At 39.8% G+C, this 14,337-nt stretch overlaps 1 protein-coding gene across 14 annotated transcripts in view; it reads left to right on the top strand.

The window, feature by feature from the left end:
- The window catches only part of tspoap1 (TSPO associated protein 1), a 69,550-nt gene that overhangs the window by 28,708 nt on the left and 26,505 nt on the right, over positions 1-14,337 (top strand). For all 14 annotated transcript variants that reach the window (XM_084373930.1, XM_084373934.1, XM_084373929.1 and 11 more), the window contains 6 exons: positions 1,038-1,214; positions 2,036-2,233; positions 9,658-9,825; positions 13,274-13,357; positions 13,514-13,603; positions 14,142-14,264. In XM_084373930.1, the coding sequence (XP_084230056.1) occupies positions 1,038-1,214; positions 2,036-2,233; positions 9,658-9,825; positions 13,274-13,357; positions 13,514-13,603; positions 14,142-14,264 (840 nt within the window). The remainder of the gene's footprint in view (positions 1-1,037; positions 1,215-2,035; positions 2,234-9,657; positions 9,826-13,273; positions 13,358-13,513; positions 13,604-14,141; positions 14,265-14,337) is intronic.

Here is a 14,337-nt window from a genome sequence, read left to right as displayed (position 1 = left end):
TGCAATATAAATGTTTCACGTTTCATGGAGGCACAATGTACAATTTAATAAGTGTCTTGCCACAGCTTACAAATTAATGTTGAAATTGTCATTCATTAGGTTAATAAACGTTTAGTTTCTAAAAAGAATGACATGAACACCTTAATAATCTAATCTAATTCAACTGTGTGAGATTCAAATACTATTGTAATGAAAAGCTGCATGATGCACAATATCTGTCTTTGAGTTCTGAAGTGGTACATAGTGTTAGTCTCTCCTGAAAAGCAGTAGTGAAGAGTACAGTAATCTAAGGACCACCTATCTCTGCCCCAGCTGCAGTCACTGGCTGCTGTTTTTTCTGAGTGCACCTGTTCACCAGACTGAGGGAGGGACCTCCCCCCTCCTCCTCTCACCTCCTGCTGCTCATTGAAGGGCAAAGGGAGGTAGTTCTGACGACCAAAAGTTGACAGACTGTTAAACCACTATTTTGGACCGAATCTAATCAGAGATTGCTTAGCTAGGTAGTGAGTTAGCTTGCTGCTCTATTTGGCATTGCTTGTAGCCAAAGTGTGAGCCAGAAATTCCACACAAAACACTGAGAGCACCATGCTCAGAAGCTGGACAATAGAAGTTAATGAAATGTGTTCTCGAAGGATAATTCCACCTATTTTACACATTAATGTGTGTTTACAGGTGTTGAGGAGTACTACTACTTATGTGAAAAAGTATAGTATAGTAGTATAAAACCTTTTGTGGCTGTCGAGGATCTGCAAGTAATCTGATAAACTACTTTCAGTGATGTCATACAGTAACTAAGTTGAATTGTGGGTAAAGTAGGTGCCAGGTTTTAAAAACAGTCCACCGGCATTGCACTCCGTTTGACTCATTATGGACAGTTTAAAAACAAATGATCAAATCCAGTACATCAGAACCAGAGATATCGGCCCTTTTATCTCACACATTCTTCTTCCTTTCAAAACCTGGCACCTACATTACCCATAATTCAATTGCTCTCCTGTCTGGTGATTAATACATATTTCCTTCTTGCTTTTGTGAAGGTGAACTCCCCATCACTGATGAGACCCGGGTCAGTGGAACAGTACAAGAGGGCGTTTGCCCGTCAGCGAGCGCGTGACCTTGCCCAGCATGCCGATGCACTGCTGTGTAAGGATAAAGAGATCGCTGCCCTACAGAAAGAGTGCAGAGAGCTGGAGGCACGGCTGGGCACCACTAAGGTATTTATAACACAATTAGTTTACTCAGCCCTCATTGAACTCTGCTCACTGATTTGCTCCCTCTAACCCTGCTCATCAGCTCTGCCACAGGCTCATAATGCCACAAGTTCGCTCTCTGCTGGACAACACAGGTACTACTCATCCTAACTCCCTCCTAAGCCCGTATTACAAAGGCTGCGTCACTGCTGATGACTAGATGACAGTGCAGGAATAGGCTGCCTTCCTAAGTGCCTGTTTTTAATTACTGGTCCAGTGACTTCGGAGCTCATTATTCTGAATGTGAACATATGCTGTGTTTAAGAATTAAGGGTCTTAAAGGGTGAGCTGTGCATTGATCTAGGGAGTCTGTACTGCATCCTATGTTCAACTGAAACACATTTTCACCATGTGATGAGGTGACAGGGAGGGAGGGAGGGAGAAGTGGTCTTTAATAGGACTTGAACTTGAAATGGAAAACTTTAAATATGTCCATATTAGATGACTCAGATATTTTTATATCCATGACCCCGAATCAGATTTACTGCTTCTCTCCTCTCTTCCTCTTCCTCCTCCTCTCTATATTTACTACTGTTTCAATACATAGGAATTTGTTAAACACAAGTTTAGATTGTGTTGAAGTCATTTTTTAAGTTGCATACAGATGTATAGGCCTGTTTTAGATCAAATTGCACATGAGTACATATATTATTGATTGAGATTATCAGTCTTGAATTGAGTTTAGTACATGGGATGTAGTTTAAAAATGTTAGTTCAACACAATAATGTGCATATTTGATGAGGTTAATGTCTTACAGCTGCCTTTGATGCTTGTGTCTGTGCAGGGCTCCCCTGTTCCATCTGGCAGAGTGGAATTCGAGAGGCTTCTCAGGGAGTCTCAGAGGGAGGTGCTGCGGCTCCAGAGACAGCTGTCGGTCACATCATCCAGTCAGCAGCACAACCACAGTCCCGACCCCGGTGGCCCAGAAAAGTGTGGGCAAATTGAGGAAGAGGAGGAGGAGGAGGAGGAGGGGGAAAAGAAGGTAAAGTCATCCCCTCATGTCAGAACACATCTCTACACTGACCCCTGTTGGTCCTAAGCACCATTAATAAGTGAACCGTGTATATGTTTACTAAAACTGATGAAATCAAAGCAACTGTAACTTTCAACATGAGATCAAAAGAAAAATGGCTGAGCAAATTCCCTTGCTGTGTAGATTTTAAAATAAAAAGATCAAAATTACATCAAAATGTAACATTTGGATATTAAATGAAAAATCAATCAACAGCGAGCTTACTAATAGCCTGCAGCTGCACGTCCAGGTACTTTTGTGCACAAATACCCTAAACTGACTGGTGCAAAGGTAACTTTTATAAACTATTGTTACACTTATTTTCTTTTTCAGTGATCCTATATTGACTTGTTTTGGAAGAGTGTTTACCCGTCAGTAATTCGTGAAAATGAACTTGGGACAAACGTAATTTTTATCTTTCTAATCTTGACCTTTAAATAAAGGTCAAAAGGACTTTAAGATTTGGACAATCATGACACCCCTAAAAAATTATGCATATACTGCATAATTAAGTCAGTGTCGAAAGCTGTAACACTGAAAAACTGGTATGATGATACTGTTCAGTTTATTTGAGGTTAAGTATGTGATTACACACACAGACCATACCATTTTTTAAAAACGTGGCGTTGGTACCACAGTACAGATTGAGTTAGACGTTGTGTGGTAATGTAAAATTCAGCCCACTGAGCTTTAGTGTATGTTTATGTTGGCAGGGCGGCCGTTTTGCAGCGTTATATAATGGCTTGTCGTTGGACCCGATACTAATCTGCCACAAGCCATAATGAGATGATTCCCTGTCTTGAACTTGGGCCTGATCAAAGATACTAAAGTCACACTCACTGATCCTCTCTGCATGTAATACTGATCTTTTCTCCATTCAGTTCTTAGAAACTAAGATAAGATGAATGAATCACTGGGCAGAAAATGAAACAAAAAATGTACATATATCATAAATATAGGAATAGGTTACATAATGCAGAGAAGAACTTTATTTGTAATTCTGAAAATTTGTTAGAGACACCACTGAACATCTGTCATAGAGAAGTAAATTGAGTACATGAGAGGTATATTCTAAAGATACAATATCTGTGTCAGTTTACATCACTTAAAGACATACATCTTATTTGTAGTTTGTTTTGTGAAATTCTCCTGAGAAGTTGAGTAAATTCTCTGCCTGTGAAGCTCAAATGAGAATGCCGATTGTGGTAATCTCCCGTTTGCGGGACGCACACACGCACTACCAGTGGCACGCGCACACCCAGAAAGGGGCCATGTTGTGTGAACTCTAATCCCCTCTAACAACAGAATGGTACAGTCCAGTAATCCGCTCTCTGTTGCTGTGGCAGCGGTGAGAGGGTTTTGGGTGGTAGGTAAGACTCCAGCCGCACTAAAGACTTTTCTATCTCGCCCTGCTCTGGATAACTAGCAGGCCAAGGGACGCCTTGACGTTGCCACAGATCACACGAAAGGGGTAGGTCATATTTTGAGTTTTCTTGTGCCCTTTCAGTGCTCTGCAGTGTAGATCTCCTTGGCGAACCTCGTATGTGTCTGCTTGGATGTGAGACAGAAGCCGTGCAGGACTCAAAGTTGAGACTTAACACTGAAAACTAATCGGTGTCATGACGAATCGGGAGTGCGAGAGACTTGGCTCAAGGCAGTGAGTGTTGCATTTGTGTTAGATATTAAAAGCACCGGCTTATTCTGAAAGATTATTAGTATGTTGCATGCCCCATGTTAGTGTAACAATATGACTTGCAGCTAAAGGGATTTCTCTTTTAGGTCTCATAGCTGTTGTTTTTTAATATTCATTTCAGTAAATCCGTAGTAAATCCCACCCCTGTCTGTGATGGACCGCCACTTTCTTACAAATTAGAAAGACGGGACATGCATGAGGCCTAGTCAAGGGCAGCCTGTCAGGAACCCGGTTTTATAACAGTCATGTTTGGAGCTTCCAGATGTAGAATTTAGACAGGCCGACTTAGTGACAGGGTGGTAGAGCGTTTGATTGGTGGACATCGATATGCTCCGTATTAAAAAAGAAAATCAACGGCCAGGCCAATCCATTAAGGTGCTTTTAAAAGAAGTGATCCAGTTACCCGTTTCAGTAGTCTGCAGGGATTACACCAATGTGCTTATGGCATTCAGGGCCTGCTGAATGGGATCTGACCCTGCTTTAGTACGCATGGGCCCAAGGTGTACTTGATCCTTTAGTGTACATGGACCACATCATTGCGAGGTGTACACAACGGCACCTCACTGTGTGACGCAAGGTGCAAATAGAGGTGAGCCTCTGAGCGAGGACCCCATCAGACAAAAACACAGACAGTGGCCTGCTGTGGCAGACGTGTCTGCATCCTGCATCAGGACAGTTATTGACAATGATATGTCTGTCTTTAACATCAAGCAGGATTTGAGTATTTACTTAATATTTTCAATCGTTATTACTTCAATTATTATGTTTTGATACATGTTAAACATTTTCAGATCAGTTTTGTCAGTCCCATTCATTTCTTTAAGAGACGTGAAGTATTTTTTTACTGTGCCGACAATCACACGTAGCAAATATAAACAACAACAGCCAATACCATGAACATTTCAATTTTCAGAAGTTCAGTTCATCATGCCACACTGAAAACATGTGCTTTTGCAAAGAGCACAGATGTAGAGATAGACAGGAGAGCACTTTTTTTATTTCTGTATTTTCAAAGTTTAAACAAATGCTTGTGTTCTCGGATGTTGCACTGGGACCTGTAGTCCTGCCTGGCATATACAGTCAAGCCAAACAACATACAGAAAAATTGGTGTAGTCGGTGAAATTTAAATGGAAACCTACACTAAAATAAGATGACAAATGAATGTAGGAAGTGAACAAACATTCAGTCAGCTGGAACTGTTCCTCAATGCCAAATATCTTTGATTATACATTTATACGGTATGACAGCCTGATGTAGAACACTGTCCTTTATATTAAACAGATAAGCACTTAAAATGTTAAAGCTTATATACATATATTATATATATATGCTATAAATTTTAAACATTTTATAAAAAATAAAATTATACATACAAGTTATATTAACTGATAAATTAGGGCCCCTTCCAGTAAAATATGTTCCTCTATTTAAATACAATTAATTTGCATGCCAGGAGATATTATGTTCCTCTGATTTTACCATTCCAGCTCCTCATTCAGCCTAAATATGTTACATAACATAATAGTCATGCTTGTTAGCTGTAAAAGATTTTTTTTTTATTGCAGTGGCATACAATTATGGACTCATTTGTTCTGCCAAATTATTTTCATGAATGATTTAGTTTGCTGCTCACCGTGCAGAAATGGTATTAATATTAATACTGTGCAAAATGAGGAAAACATTCTGGTATGATATTTGCACAATATCTCCGTGTGTGCTATTGATCATACTTGTAAATTAATGGAATTCAGTCCTTTAAAAGGCTCGAACTGTTATATTTGAAGCTGATGTTAACCAAAGCATCTTTGAATTTGGCCATTTACATGACCAGAAATTCCACTATATGATGTTAACTGGTCGGTTGATCATTTATATTTAATGATGGACCAACAGGTACGCAATAAATCCGCATAACAATGAGCAGTCTCTGGATCTGCCCAATGAGACTACTGGCGAGCAGGAACCAGCTATATATTTATTTTATAAGACCTCAAAAAAAACAAAAAAAACATGCAAAATGTAAACAAAACCACGTATGCAAAATAACTACTGTCTGAACCATTCTTTAAACTATCATTATTCCCTTGAAGGAGAGTGTGATTTATAATAATTGTTCCGATGTTATTATTTCAGCAGAAGGCAGCTGCAACTATGTGTTATGGTTTCTTAGAGATGGTAACTTATTAAAACCCTAATAGACTGTAGTCAATGTATGCCAATTACATGCCAACACCAGATAATGTATCTATTAAAAGTACAATATAGTCTATAGGCTGATATGTTCCCAACTAATGTGTCCTATCCCCTAACCCTAAACCCTCAAGCTCTGACATGATTCACCCTTTAGAAATATAACATACTGTAGTTAAAGGTAATGGACATTTCCTGTGTTGAGTGGAAGGACTGAAACAGCTTGTGATTTGTCCCTTTACTGGTTTCAGATTTTCACTAGAAAGGGACTGTATTATAGTTGAGACATGGCTTGACTTTAGACACTGTGAAGTGGTGACAGGAATGCCACATGGGCCCATAAGTAATGTAAAAAGAAAGGTATTCTTCATTTATGCACATCCTCAACACCTCATCTTACAGCTCTAGCTGTGCAATAACACTAAATAAAAATATTTATCTGCTAATAGTTAAGCAACAACACAAAGTGCCAAAAGCGTTTAAACCTTTATTTTGTTTCTAAACATATTATATTTTTGCGACTGTATGTGAGACTGCAACATGTCAAAATGCATCAGTGTTTTAGCTCAGGCATGTTGGCCGGATTTTTTGAAGCATTTGATCAGTTGATCCTTTCTCTCAATTCTCCATATGATAATTACACACTACACCATGACCAGGTGCATGCACAGCTTGTCAGGTCACACTGAGTTTTGTTAGGTTAGTGTGTTGGCACATAAACCTTTGAAATGATTCATAAAAGCCTAAGCCTCGGTCTAATGCTCTCTATGACAGTCCCTTTATTCCTCCCAACATTGTATAAATGAGACATTACGTAATATACCCCCTCTGTGCTCATTCGTCAAAACCATGTCAGTATTATATCACACGTCGCCTGAACGCTGATTATGTTTGCTTTGAACTCATCATTGTGAGCTCTCACATTCCCTTTGCACAAAGGATTGCTCTTTTGAAGGATTTGACCTGCAATATACGTCATACTGATTGCAATGTGTCGTCACTGGGTAGTTTTATGAAAATATGCCATCTTCTGCGGAGGTTGACTGTATTTCCAACTTGGAACAATTAATTACCTCTTAGGAATGGTATAAAACGTTTGGATTCTCCTAGACTTTACCTGTGGTAGAAGTTGTAATGCTAAATCTGGTTCACTTAATGCAAACTATGGGGAAACTAATGACAGGATGGGGTTTGCATCGGGATCTTAACTTGGCCACCACTTAAATGTCACTCCCACCTTGCCAGATTGTAGCAGCACTTAATCCAGTCCACTCAATGGGTACGAAGTGCTACAAGCTAATAAAGAGTCACAAGAAGAAGGACTGGTTTAAGCCTGACTGACCAAATACAAAAGTGGGCATTTCGCCCGGACGCTGGGCTCACCAGGCATGGATGATGGATGTGAGGGGATCTTTAATGACCACCAACAGGAATCAGGAGCAGAGAAATCAAGTTCAGAGCCCTCATTGCTATGCACCGTTTTTGTACAGGGGCCAATGGAATTAGTGCCTCCTGCTGGCCTTTCGTCACCACTACTAACACCATCTGGTCTGCTATCCAAAAGATAAACCAGGGAATCACTTAACTTCACAGACATGCCCCTGATTTGGCGCTGAACAGTTATCAGTGAGTTATCAGCCCATATTGAGGTCGTCTGTATCTGCAGTGATGCTTGAACATACATCTTAGAGACAACAAACCATCACTGTCTTTGATGCATGCTGCTTTATGTGTTAAAAGAATACAAGCTTACAGCATTAAGCAACTGCATGTTTAACAACCATTTACAGATATTAAACAGTGTGCTGCCAGAAAACTTTCATATGATTTTTATGCATAGAATTAAAAGATGTTGGGAGTGTGTTTTCTTGGTATATTTAGTTTATAGAAGGGTTGTCTTCCACAGAGGCCATTCTGCCTGATATAGCCAGGTTGGTTTTACAGACAGTTTTGTGGTAGTGTCAGTGCATATCAGCCAAAAGAAAAGCACTCTTTTCCAACCAGGTCAGAACTCTTGTTGTGTTTTGGTTTCCTACTAAAACTATAATGAGATTGAACTCTCTCTCTTAGTCTCTGCAGAGTATCTCTATTCCAACATGATAGATTCAATGTTTTAAGGATGCACTGATATATAGTCTTCAGCTATTCCACTGTAATTGCATAGGTGAATTCTTGTGTCATATGCATCTACAGCATGAAGGAGCGGCACTTATGTTATGTGAATAGAGAAATCTAAAACAAACTGTTATAATGGTCGCTTTATGAACAGTTTTGTGTTTCTCTATGTTCCTTACGGCTGAATCAGTTGGATGGTGAAACATAAGAGACGTAAACACGTGCATCGTGTTGCAATAAGCTAGGCTACTTCTTGAGTTTTGGTGAGGATGGCTGAGCATGAACAAAGAAAAAAAATATGTTCTGCCCATTATTCAATGGCATAGCTCAGGAACAGAACTTGGCTGATGCACGGAGTCATACAAGCGCAAGGCGGCCATTGTGTGGTCACACGGTTAGAAAAAATGTATTATTTATTTTGTCTCTAAAAGTACTCAAAACAATAAAATATCAAAATATTTGGTGATTAATTTATGTTTAAAAAAATGATAGATTAATCATTGCAGCTCTAGTACAGTATACATAAATCTCTCCATGCTGTGTTCTGACAATGCCATGTAGAAGCTGTGCCTGATGCTTAGAGTGATATGCCCTTAAGGTACTAACAATGTAAAAGAGGAGAGTGTAAAGGAGTGATCCCCTTCACAGCACGTGGCAGAGCGCCTTTGATCCTGTTATTGGGTCATGGCCTTGGCTGCACTAGCACAGTTCTACTCTGAGCATAAGTAGGTTTGCTCTAAAATTAGATACTGATTCCCGACTCTTAACCTTTAACCAATGTCATCCTGTCCCCCACCTGGATCCACGTTAGACAAATCATACAATTTATTAAGATGAATGCACAACAATAATTAGTTAAGAAAAGTAGCCTACTGTGAAACATTCAAGTCGCTACAGCCCATCTAATTAGAAAGGACAGGCTTCCTGCTGATGTGTTATAGTCATGTTACAGGCTGCAGGGATTCCCCCTGGATTATTCATTGATTGTAGTCGGACCACTGGGAAGGAGGCTTGCTGCTAATCCCTCACCCACAGCGGGGGGTGTAATGTGACGGGTTACTGTACAGTATAGCAGTCATGTATCTCCTCTCTTCTCAGTAGTTGGTCATGTTTTTAAGATTAAAACAGAAGCTTTTCAGTTTAAAGCTTTTTGGATCTTGACTTTTCAAGATTACCTCTGTAATTGTAAAATGACTGGTTGGATGGATAACGTCAAATGTGTGCATGTCCGAGACTCCTCGGGCAAGAAACTGAACCCCAAATTCCTCCCACTGGTTTTTCCATCAGTGTATGAATGAGTGTGTGAATGTTGTGAAGTGCTTTGAGTGGTCAGAAGATGATTAAAGCACGATATAAATGCAAGTCCATTTACCATTTTATCTTTGTCCCCGTCAGGTTGTAGGAGGGACCCCGTGTGTGGTATTAGATGAAGCTCCATCCAGGTGTGAGAAGACTCCCGGAGAGGAGGAGGAGTCGGGGCTGCGAGTGACGCCCCAACCGGGCCTCAGCCCGACCCCCTCCCATCAGGAGGAGCACACAGAGGAGCAGCGCCTACAGTTTCTGGTGAGAGCATCTAGTAGTACTCACTACCTGGTAATGCCATGTTGGCTCCTGGGACATCACGGAAACTGACCAGTCATGTTTTTGTAATGTCATGGAAAAAGACCAGAAAGTTATCTTTTGAAACACGTGTTTAACTTTGTGAAAGGGCTCTAGCCCAAACTGTGTTTTCCTAAACCTAACCAAGTATTTTTGTTGCCTAAAGCTAAGCAAGTGTTTTATTTCCCTAAATCTAATCAATCAGCTGATACTTTATCATGACAGTATCATGTAGCCAAACATTCAAACCACATCAGTGCATCAGGTTTTTCAGCGCTAAAGTGCCACATTTGTGGGTTTTTTTGTTTGAAGTCCAGTATAAAATGGACATCTAGGCTATTTGCTAATACTCCTAATATTAATCAGCACAATTGAATGGAATGCACAAGTTATGGTTATTGCTTAAATTAAAGGGTTAGTAATGCAGCGGTAACTACATGTCACTGGCCCAGATTCCCAATCAGTCCTTTCCTTCATTCATGAGAGTCCTACACACTTGTTAGCAGCAATAACTGCATATTGTACAGGTTTCTATCTTTGCTATCCACTTTGTATTTGCATGTGAAAATGAAGCTTTAATTCAGTGCTGTGACTTCAGCTCTGGGCCACTGAAAGAAAAACTATGGTCAGATTTGTTATGCAATGCAGGGATTATTCTGATCGCGTCCCTTGGAAGCAGAACAGTAGCACATTGCCCTTGCTGACTGTACAAGTGGGTCTCATGGCTTAAGAGCATATTCCCTCTCAGCTCTGTATCGACTGTGTTTGTTAGGAAGAAAAGTGTAGTTTCCAGAAATCAATTGATGTTGTTTTGTTCATAGTGAGGGCATTGACATTGTACATCACATTAGCTATAATTAAAAAAAAAAAAAAAAACTACAAACAGTATGCAGTGAACTGATAACAGAGTAGCAATAGTATGATTCTCAAGCTGCTCGTCTTCTCCTCCCATCACCGAGCCATGCAATTATTGTGTTTTCATGACCGATTTGTGTCCATTATGATCATGCCTGCGCTTCCCCCTGTACTCTCACTGATGTGTCAGCTGGGGGTGCAATTTTATGATAGTGAGAAGAAGTCAAAATTAACGTGATGTGTGAAGTGATTTGCAGTTTTTAAATTCTCTTCTCCAAAATGTATGGTTTGCTCATATGTATAATTTCTGTACACGCAGCTTTGTGATTTTACTAAAGTCCTAATTAAAGCTGCAACATTCTGAAGGGAATGAGCAAGTATATAATTTAAGTTACTGTGTTCTGCTGTTCATCATTACATTGAGACTGAAGCCGCAGTCTGATTGCACAAGGGAGTAACTGAATTTATTTGAACTTCAACAAAGGACATGGTGGAAACAGCTAAAATGTGGCCTGAAGGTTTATGTGTTTGGTTTGTTAAATGGATCTTAACCTTCCACCATAGAGTAACATGCTGTCTTCCATTAAGCTTGACTTAGTCATGGGAAAAAAGTGGGATATTACAGTGGGATGTCTTGGATGATTTAAAATGACTTACAGATTTAGGACAAAGCACATCAGCTGAGTAAACACTGAGCTGCCCCAGAAACAATGTTAGCCCAGAAAGAATGCGGGTGATATTTTTAGCAACATCGGACAGTTGACATCATTGGTCCAGACTGAAATATATCAAAAGCTGAGGGTCGGATTACAATGAAATAGTGCCCTGAGGATGAATGTAATAACTTAAGTGATCTCTAGACTTTTCATCTTGCACCATCCTCCAGTCAAAATTGTCATCTACACAGTACTTTGGGTTATGACCAAATACTTGCAAAACTAATGACATCCCCATCTGCCTCAATTGTTCTTGTGTTTAGTTCTCATTAGCAAATGCTAACTAAACTAAGTCAACATGATACCTTTTAATTTTTTTCAGGGAGTTTAGTTTAAAGGGGGACATGGTAATAATAGCTTAAATGTACCTTCAAGGTTTTCATGTTTGGGTTTGTTAAATGGATTTTAACCTCCCACCATAGACAAACATGCTATCTTTCATAGAGCATGACTGAGTCATGGGAAAAAAGTTGGATGTGTGAGATGAGTTCAATGACTTACAGATTTAGGACAAAGCACATCAGCTGAATAAACACTGAGCTGCCCCAGATATAATGTTAGCTCATAAAGAAAGCGGCTCATATTTTTAGCCACGCTAGCGATGTCGGTCAGTCCACTGCTTTGATCCGGACTGAGAAATCTCAACAGCTGGGGTTTGGATTGCCATGATGGTACAGCCATTCATGGTGCCCAGAGGATGAATTTCAATAACTTTAGTGATCCCTTCACTTCTCAGCTAGCCCCATCATCAGGTCAAAACCTTGAGGTCAAATTTTAATCAATCCAGCAATTTGGGTTATGCCCAAATACTAACATGCCTAATGACATTTACATCAGCCTCAGCTGTCAACATGGAAAACATTTATACTTGCTTAAAATTAGCATTTAAGCATTGCTATTGTGAGCATGTTGGCACGCCGATGTTAGTATTTCAAACAGAGCACTGAGTTGCTCAAGTAAAGCCTCACAGGGCCTCTAGCATGGCTGATGACTTTATTTTTTTTTTACTACAGGGAATACAAGGATACATGATATATCACCTGCAGGCTCATTGCACCTGTTTAACCCAGTTGTTTCAAAGGTTAGGAAAGTGAAGAGAAGAAACTGGGAGAAAAATCTGAAAAACAAAAATGAACTTAGAGCCCCAGCAAATGAACAGTTCAGTGAAATGTGTCTTTAATGATTGTGAAACAGCTGACAGAACATTTGAGTTTCAATCAGTGCTGTAAATTTAGCTTCAAAGTCCTGAATCGACTACACGACAGAACATTCCCGCTTGATACGCATTATTTAGGCCTTTTAAAGCTGTGACTGATACACAATCAAGCAAATCAGACCACAGATTGCAGTTTAATTATCGTTATTGTCTTGCTGTGTCATCACTGGTGAGTTCTCCAGTCAGCTGCTGGTGGTCTGCAATTAGCCTGTCGGTTGTGCAGCCTCCCCCCACACAGTCACAGTGGTAATACTTGATTGAGGTCCTGTGGCCATGCTGAAATAAGCTGATTTCTCCTATGCTGGTCCTGCATGTAAGCTGCATTTAGAATAATTAAAGGATGCTAAGCTTTGTAATACCTCATTGCTGCCGTGTCAGAGGTCAATATGGAAACCAAAGCCAATGTATTCCGCATTGCAAAATATACAGTAAATGCAAATCTTTTGACATTATAGTACAGATTGTTTTATGTGTTTTTTGCTCCTATACAGTATATCCTGCTCTTTGTTTGCTAGTTTGTTGTTTGAAACCATGTTAAGAATTACATGTAGTTTCAGAGCCATGTCCGATTTCAAACTAAGGTTTCAGTGTAACTATCTCTGCTTTGTTGTCATTGTCGGTTTAGGAAAGTGAGCTGAGCAAGAAGAGAAAAGAATGTGAAAACCTTGAGCATGAAGTAAAGAAGCGACAGAAGAGATGTCTGGATTTGGTAAGCAATCTTCTCACTCCAGTATTTCTCTTCTCACATGGACTCTGGCGACGCTCCAGTCTGGTTTAGGCATTACCGTAGTGGATATAACAATGGACTTGGAAGACATGGATTTCCTCAACTTGATCTGAATGTTGTCTTGTGGTTTGGTAACAGGAGAGCCAGCTTGAGGATGAGCGAGGCAAAAATGAGCAACTAAAGGAGGAGGCAGATCTCCTCAGGAGGAAGGCACAGCTGCTCGACCAGGTCAGTGTCGAGCGCCTTCAATTTCTGCGAAGCGGGTCTCAGTTTCATAGTTTTTGGCAATTGTAGCTGTCAGTTGTGATAATAGTTTACTCACCAACTGGGACTGCAGCTAATATTTATTTTGATATGAATCTGTCAATTAATCTGTAAATTACTTTCTCAACTGATAGTTGTTTTGTTGTCGAAAGCTCAAGATGACATCCTTAAATGTCTTGTTTTCTGTACAAACCCGAAGATATTCAGTTTACTGTCATAGGAGTAAAGAAACCAGAAAATATTCTCATTTAAGAAGCTATAATCAGAGAATTTTACTAATTTTTTTATTGAAAAATAACTGAAACTAATGGATTATCAAAATATCTTGTGATCTGGGAATCTAGGAAGTCAGTCAAGAAAAGTCATCTTAAGTTTCATGTTGCTGTGAAGTAAAATCTCAAAATAATAAGGAATGATGACCAAAACTATGAAACTGGATCCAAGAACTGTGATATTCCTACAAAATGATTCAGTCGTCCATTAACCTGCTGTTGTTTCTCAGACTCGGGCTGAGAATGAGGAGCTGAGGGAAGATCTCTCTGAAGTGACCGCTCGACACAATTCAGTTCTCGAGGAGAACCAGAGACTCCGTGCCAAACTGGAGAACCTAGAGCAGGTCCTAAAGGTACTGTACTGCTGGGCTCAGATACAGAACACAGATTTTATTTGAATTTTTTACTCCTTACCATGCTGCTTGA

The sequence above is a fragment of the Pagrus pagrus genome, assembly GCF_965226575.1.
Source record: "Pagrus pagrus genome assembly, chromosome: 14".
NCBI classification, from domain to species: Eukaryota; Metazoa; Chordata; class Actinopteri; order Spariformes; family Sparidae; genus Pagrus; species Pagrus pagrus.
Note: the sequence above shows the minus strand (reverse complement) of the source record. Positions and strands in the feature narration are given on the sequence as shown.